Source organism: Etheostoma cragini, chromosome 10, assembly GCF_013103735.1.
Source record: "Etheostoma cragini isolate CJK2018 chromosome 10, CSU_Ecrag_1.0, whole genome shotgun sequence".
Taxonomy (NCBI): domain Eukaryota; kingdom Metazoa; phylum Chordata; class Actinopteri; order Perciformes; family Percidae; genus Etheostoma; species Etheostoma cragini.
Window position 1 is genome coordinate 26,499,575 of NC_048416.1, and position 8,233 is coordinate 26,507,807.

The window sequence follows — 8,233 nt, forward strand, 5'->3', positions numbered from 1 at the left end:
TCGGTCAGAGCGTCGTCTGCGAGCTCTCTACTCAGGCATGTCGGACGAGCACCTTATTCATTGTTTTTAAGAGCATAGAAACCTGACTGGCAGTTTTTTTAAAGGAAGCTGGTCACTTCCTCAACCGGCTCTTTACTGCCATGTGGGGAAAGCAGGCTGCCACCATGAAGGTAGAGCTTTTACCCTTTGGATATTGCAGTGGTGCAAAATGCGGCAGTCTGTGTGAGCTAAATGCAGTCATGTCACCTGGGGTGGGGGGTGGGGACGTAAGTACGTCAGAACAGACACAGATGTGGTTTTGGATCTCACTTCCCAGAAATTCCAACAGTGTTGCATTGCCAGCACAGGCTGTAAAAACAGTGTACCACTTCACACACAAGTGATGAAGAGCAATCTCTTGCGTTACCTGCGCCTACCCTCTCCGTCAGAACAACCCCTGCTGGGAGCGCATCACTAACTGTGCAGGGCTTGTGATTTTTCCTGGGAATGTCGCCACAGATACAGCTCATATTACCATGTAATCCAAGGGCCTTCATCAAAGGGCCATAGGCTCATTTGCCATTATGTCACCTCAATTGGACGATACACAGTGACTTAACAGACATTTGTTTAAAAGAAAATTTCCACGATCAAAACTTTAATACAGTAAAGGTAATTTGAAGCCCTTTATTTTCCAGAATGTAACCAGTCCACGTTGTAGCGAGCAGAGGATGCCATAATGAACTGTATTAGAAAGGCAGAGAGAAGATTTTCAAATGCTAAAAAAGATTATCCAGGGGGATGGACGCACCCGTTGCAATCAAGAAGAATAAAGATGAGGGACAGCATGAGCCCACCCCCCCTTCTCCCTCCAATCATGATGTCAGTGAAGATGTAGAAGCCACTTGGGTGTAAAAACCGGCAGGCAGGCATGCATGCACGGCCGACTTCCAGAACACTTCCCCGCTGTCTTCTGGATGCCCTTTCAGAGTGCAACCTTGGGGTGTGACACAGTGCCAGAGAAAGCTAATGAAAACAGTGACAACAAAAAAGAAAAGAAAACAATAAAAACAAAACAAAAACTACTTTGTCAGCATAAAGTAGTGGAGTTTCAGAGGTTCATATTGTCAGATGAGGGATGAAATCTCCAGACAAGATCTCTGTGGAAAACATTGTGTAAATTACAGCTATTTGGGGCTTAAAGAGTCTACTTTGGAGAAATTGGAGAACACAGCTTTTCTTTAAATTATTAATTGAGACTTGAATTCTCAGTGCCCGATTTCCTTTTCAAGCGGTCTGAACTCAGAACTCACGCAGAGAGACTCAAGCTTTTCTTTTGTACACAACTATAAACAGAAACTTAAGTAGAACAAAAGACATACTGTCCCCTTCTGCAGGACTCGGTAATGAGCCTGTAAATTAGTGCTGCGCATTCTTTCGTGATACCAAATAAGGCACCTATATTTTCTTGAAATGCCTCACTGCTGCATCATTTCCATTTCTGAGTGTGTATAGCTGCAGCAGGACTCTTTGGCTCTGTAAAGACGTCATTCATGTACTGTAATGTAATAAAACTGCCGTCGAGCCGCTGTGGAGTCCAGATCACCACCGAGGCTTTTATTTCACAATACAAGCCTCCCTCATTGCCAGCGCCATTGGAAAGCAGATATATTACAGTGTTGCTTTTTGCTTATAGAACAACAGCCCAGTGTTGATTTAAGAACCTAGATGATTTCCAAGTATAAGCAGAAACCAGGATAATGTTTTTCCTGTCTCAATAGAGAGACAAGAACAGACCGGGAGTGTGACAGGAGGACACCTCCATATGAAGAAATACAAGGATTCTGTCTTCTGATAAGTGTCGGGGCAGGAGCTCAGTGGCAGTAATGCATTCTGACTCCTGCAACCATCGACTGCCAAAACCACCTACCGTGTCCCCCCAAGGGAAAAAACAAGAGCACGGGCCAAAGGTGGAGATGCTTGATCGCATGATAGGAGCCAATAAGCAAAACACAGACAGACAATATTGGTTCAGTGGGACGTGTGGAACAGTCACACCAGTGCCAGGCTGAACTAACCAGCTATTGTAACCCATTTACAATCCTTAAGTGTGTTTTCCTGAAAGATTAGTGCTAATCAGGGACTCTCTGGGCATTTACTTCTGAAAGAAGACTTCTGTATTCTAAGTATTTCAAATGCAGATATGTATACTTGGCATCCGCAAGCTAAAATTTTGAAATCAGAAAAGGATTTATTAACAAGTAAGAAGCACTAACCAGAACCTTTCCCTGGTTGTCACTGCATGCATAAACATGTTAAACGTTAGGAAATCAACTCTCAAAAATTACAGAAGCACCGCTCTTGCCTTTTCCCATTTTTTGGTTTCAAACAAGACTGAAAGTCTACAGCCAAACTAGCAATAATGTAGGGCTGCACATTGCATTACACAGCAGGACATAAAAGTTGAATAGAGGAAAAAGCACGGACAACTGCTAGTCAGATTGCAAATATTAACAGTGAGAAAAATGTATAGGTACTATACGATGGTAGTTTCCGTCTCCCCCATGAGGAATTCTAAGTAACGACAACAACACTGCCGGCACGGCCACATGACTCAAGCTTTCTGTGATCACGCATTTATTTATTTTAGCCTTTATTTTAGAACCTGTGGATGTTTTTCTGCTGAAGTTGTTTCGTTTTTGTTCTCCTGTGTCCTTTCATTGCGATGATCAGCAGTAGCACTCCTTATTTTTGCTGTATTCTGTACAGTGACAACGTTGTATTCTATTTGGTGCAGACTGTAGGGGCTTTTGTTTCCCACGGAAGCATGTTCAGCGTCTGCTCTCTGCTTGTTTCCTCCCAACAGGTCAGCATCTGCTTGGAGTGCAACAGCAGCAAGCTCCGAGGTCTGAAGCGCAAGTGGATCCGCTGTTCAGCACAAGCCACAGTCCTCCACCTCAAGAAGTTCATCGCCAAAAAGCTTAACCTGACGTCATTTAATGAGGTACAGAAAAAACGCACATAACGGGACAGGAAACCCTTGCTGGATCTGTCACATCATACTAATTGTAGCTGAAGTGAAGTCACAAGACCACAAAGATCACAAGATAAAGCAACAAACTCTTTTTTTTTTATTGTGTTCAATTGCTTTGAACGGCGAGTCACATCAGCTAGAACATTAAAACGTTCAGGCTGCACAGTGCATTTCAAAGTTTTACATCTGTCTTTTTCACAAAAGGAAAAGAAAGAAGTCATATGAAAGTTTTTTTTATATCAGAGAATCAACTCAGTTTATGAATTATTGTTAGTCAAAGAATCTCGACTGGGTGGTGTGATAACAAAATGGGTGCACCTATGGATTACTAGTCTCAAATCATCTTTAGTTCCTCTGCATGTCAATAAAATCATCTGCGCTCATTAAAGCCTGACAAAAAGAGATTTTTTTAATTCTTGGCGTGTTTGCCAGCACCAGCTGGGTGGTGTGCATCAGAAAGTTTAGTTATTACATAAAGGTTTGTTAATTATTCATCTCTGCACTGATTCATACACAACCTTTTTGTGTTTGTTATATTTAGCAGGAAACGAACCCTTATAATATGTGCATGTGGTGATTTTTATTTTTTATTTTTTTAACCGCCCAGTTCATAGCAGCAGGGGGGGGGGGGGGGGGGGGGGGGGGGGGGGGAGTGGGCGATAATTTGACAGATGGATTTTGTTTTTAGAATAATCATCAGACGCCTTCGCGTCTATTTTTTAATTTTAGGTCTCTTTTTTTTTGTTACTGGCTGTCACAGAGATGAGTGGGTAGGCTCCATCATATCGGCGGCTTCCATAGCACAGCTTTGGAGAGGAGGGCCGCTCCCCAACACCCATTGTTTTCCTTTCTATTGACAAATCAAAAGCGGTTTGCTCCGATTCTGTTTTCAGCTGCGAGCTGAGCGCAGAGCTTTACAACACTTGGCTTTGTCAGAAAACAGTGAGTCATTTACTCATTCCTCGTGTTTGTAAAGCCACCGCTGTCGCCCTGTCACACATCTAAATGTCTCTGCGGGAAGGGAACGCATTAATACACAAATAGAAGAAACGCTCAAACTGACCAACTTTTTCCTTCTTTTTTGTTTAAAGTGTGACTTTAATATATACTGTTGCTTTGAAAGTAAAGTGTTGCTAGCACTGATGATGCTGTGAATAGTGACGATTCTCTCCAACCAATCAGGTTTTCACGTCACCTTTTAGTATCGACTCGGCTCATTAGGAACCTCGGGTGGTACTAAAAAAGTACATGTTAGCAGGTACAAGGAACCTTTTTTCGTAATGGTACACAGAAAATGGCAAGTTGAGGCGAGTACCATGCAGTGAAAAAAAACTCCATAAAAAGGAACCTTTGCAGATGCATGGTTTTCACCAGACAGCGATGAAAAGTCAAAGACTGATGTTCCAACAAAAAAGCAAAGATCCAAAGCCCAATTTAACCTTTTTAAATAGCTTGTTTATAATACCAGAAGTCAAGAAAGCTGAACATGACAAAGTAAAACAGCAGCAATTCACATCCGCACATATTCACATTCACACAGTCTTTACTCTTCTTCTGCAGGTTTATTTGTACAAGTTTCTGGTTTGTACAAGGAAACCAAAAAAGATTTTTTTTTTAGCTTCCCCCCCCCCCCTTTAAATCTGTTTATTTTGACACAAAAGCCCTCATTGACTTTCACAGTGATTTTTATCACATCTCTCCAGCTCTTCCTCTGGATTATTTTTAGCATCTTCCCAATCGCGAACCTGGACAGTTTCCACCTCTCTGTCACTGCTGATAAAGGCGGCTTGGCGTTGATGGAGTCAGCCAACAGGAGACGCTGTGGCAGTGTTCGCTTCCAGCCCTCCCTCATAAAGCCCCGCTGCTGCACAGAAGCCAAGGGCCACAATATATGTCAAAATAAGTTTCATTTCTGCATCATACGCCTCCCACACTGCCTGAAAATCCAACAACAGCAGCCCCTAACCAGCGTTTGTCATAGTTTAGCTGTGTTGTTCGCCTCAGTTCAAACAGTCTGAGGTCAGAAATTGTTCAATAATTTAACCTTTGTCGTCTTTTCACAGCTGGACATTTTATGCAACGAGGAAATCTTGGGGAAGGACCACACTTTGAAATTTGTTGTTGTGACAAGATGGAGATTTAAGGTAAGTCATGCTTTAAAAAGACAAATATTGTGGTTTAACGTAGTGATAGTTTTGCATTGCCTTTGAAGACAAAGGAACTTAAGTTATGTTGCCAAATACAGCCATCTCCGCTTTTATATTAATTCACACTAGTGAAATGAAGATGCTGTCACTCTAAGCCTGAAGTCACTTTTAAATCAGCTAGATGGATTTAGAAGTATAAATAAATAAATAGGGGCGGGGTTTAGCACACAGCGGTCTCACAAAAACTGCTCACTCTGAGGTTGTGTTTCTGTTTCCCTCTCCAGAAATCCCCCCTCCTGCTCCATTACAGACCCAAGATGGATCTGCTGTAGCTAAATCGGACACAATGGTTGTTTTTTTTGGCCCAGTGGCCGCAGACTGTGCCGAAACCTTTTATTTTATTTATGCAAAGACGATCAACCAACACCAAGCAAACGCCCCGACGGTAAAAGTCATCACAAGCCAGCAAATCGGCAACTACAAGAAAAACCGGCAACCTCCAGCACGGCACTGCAACACTGGGGTGTTTTTAGGAACTAAAACAACCTTTTTTTTTGTCCGCTACATCCTAGATATGTGAACAACGCGAAAAAGAAACAAAAAAAACTTATGGAGAGAAAGCATATATTTATACTTTTGTACAGAAGAGACACATGGAACCAAGACACTACTGGTGCTCTGTTTACACGCAAACAAGATGTCGGGAATCAAGTGACCGTCTTTTTGAGCTTCATGCAGATTTCATCCTCCTGAGACAATGACTGAGAGGGGAGGAGTTTTCTTTTTTTATATATATAAAAGTTTTTTGTTTTTTTTTCAAGAATACACTTGACACGTCTTGGGAGCACAGAAAGTATATGGAAAAAGTTATATAACAGGCATCAATGCTTAGCTGTTTATCAAGTAAATTGTCTCTGAAACTTTTTTTTCTTCTTCATTTTGTCGGCTTTGTCTAATTTGCTATTGGGTTCTTGATGATTGTCAATTGTGAATAGGCTAAAAAATTTGTGTAGTAATTTATGTTCTATATACCAATATTGTACATACAAAATGTCATTACAGAGAGAGAAAGACAGAGATTGAAGAGAGTAAGAGAGACTTTAGACTGTTAAAAAAAAAGAGTGGATCCCAGAAGTGCTATCTATATGCGGGGCGGTAAGTGTCCGGAGGCGATAAATTAGGATTTTTAAAGACAGACTCACTATCAGTATCAAAATATATAGATGCATCTTTATGTTGTCTGAGAAAGACACAAAACAAATATATCAAATACTCTGCCATTTGTGTGTATGTGGGATCAGAGTGTTTTATTGCTCTCGTAGCATTATAAGACGTTAAGCTTCAAAAGAACCCCCCCCCCTCCCCCATGCTCCCTTTCTTACCTGCCATCCCTCAAATACAGCCAGTCTTTTTTCACTTTTTTTTTTTTTACATCTACAAATGATGTCTTTACAATAGAGTTACACAAAACACTTCAAAGCTGCCCTGCAGGACATACAAATGCAATATTTAGGCAGAGAACTTCCCACCATGCAGTCCTTTAATATCTATCATTGTGTTTCTGAAGCACCAGGCAGGCGCAGCTGTTGGGTGGAGCTGCTAGCAGCAGATCTTTGCACCCTCCATAAATTTCGTTTTCATTCCGCTACATTTGCAAAACTCTCTCAAAGCTGCAATAGAAATGATTTGTAACTTGTAAAGTACACAGCAGTCTTACTTGTCTTGCTGTGACAAATTGAAGCTGCGTCTTATCCTATAATTCTGGCGTGAAGTACGGACATTTTCTCGCCCACAGTGAAGCCGGTTGACATTTGTAAGTTAAGTGCAAAATATGGTAAACAGCAAGCTTTCTCTTCAGAGCTGGACTTCTTTGGTATGACACATCACAGACAGGCCGGTTTGATAAAAATGCAGATTACTGACGTCACATTGTTGTGTTAACGGGGTATTTTTCAGTTACTTCTCACTGCCAGTTGGAGTTGCGGATGTGCAAAGTTGCACTGTTATAAAAAAAATCTGAAAGTCAAGTGGATATTATTTTTTGTCAGGAAATCAGTATAAAACCTTTGGATTTCTTTTGCAGGATAGCCAGTGTTCAATATTGTTGACGTCACACAAGACACAAATTTTCAAGTATTTTTTTGAGAACTTGCAAATTCAGGTTTTGCACAGGGAGGTTTTTTGAACATTTTGATAATGAAATTCTGAAGAAGAAAAAAAAATGACTACTGTTTTCGGTCATTTGGTGCTTATAAATGTATGTTTCTAATCTTGAGGAGGATTGTTCCTCAGTAACAAGCTGTTCCTAACTGTGTGACACAACAAACCAATGTTCTCTTAAACAACAAAATGTCTTTACTCACAACATTCTTAGTAAACTGCTAAACTGTCTTTAACGTTACCACACCTGGATCCTGAAACGCCATGTCAGACCTCAAGTAGTATTACCTCACTGACCTTTCTGTAACTTGACATCAATTATTCCCCCTTTTGCATTGTATCTGTCCACTACAAGGTGTTTTGTCTGTGTGTTCACATGCAGGGTTCCTGTGCATTGTTAGGCTCCAAAAATCTGGAAAAATATATATTAAATTGGCAACTTTCGTTCAATTGGTGAACAAGTCTGAAAGTCATGACACTCAGACGTTTGTTGGAAACCCTCTTGTCATTCCCAGTATTATGGTATTTGCAAGATTGTCTAGTGATCTTCAGGCAAAAGTCAGTTGTCTCATCCACCATTGTATATCTGTCGTACTCTTTAAAGCCAAGATCTGGAGGATTTGGATATGGAGAAATGTGTAGGAACCCTGCCACAGAAGGACCTATGATGTGTGTATTAAATGGACATTTGTATAGCCTACAGGTCTGTACTCAACCAGCTCAACCAAAACTCCTCCTGCAGTATTTGGTCTCTGCGTGTTTCAGTCGGCTTCTAATGGCAACCTTTACGTTTCTAGGCCCTTAATTCAGTAACCTAAAGGGTTCATTGTTTTTGGTTTTTATTATGGTACCTACAATCCGGTAAAAACGGGTTAAAACAAGGTTTGAATGCAAATGAGTTACACCAGCTGCA

General features: G+C 41.1%; 1 protein-coding gene across 2 annotated transcripts in view; it reads left to right on the forward strand.

Annotated features, from left to right (window-relative positions):
• The window catches only part of LOC117951926 (polycomb group RING finger protein 3), a 56,473-nt gene extending 49,104 nt beyond the window's left edge, over positions 1 to 7,369 (forward strand). For both annotated transcript variants that reach the window (XM_034883915.1, XM_034883916.1), the window contains exons 8-10: positions 2,846 to 2,983; positions 5,077 to 5,157; positions 5,445 to 7,369. In XM_034883915.1, coding sequence (XP_034739806.1) covers positions 2,846 to 2,983; positions 5,077 to 5,157; positions 5,445 to 5,492 — 267 coding nt within the window. In that variant the 3' untranslated portion in view covers positions 5,493 to 7,369. The remainder of the gene's footprint in view (positions 1 to 2,845; positions 2,984 to 5,076; positions 5,158 to 5,444) is intronic.
• Positions 7,370 to 8,233: the final 864 nt, after the last annotated feature.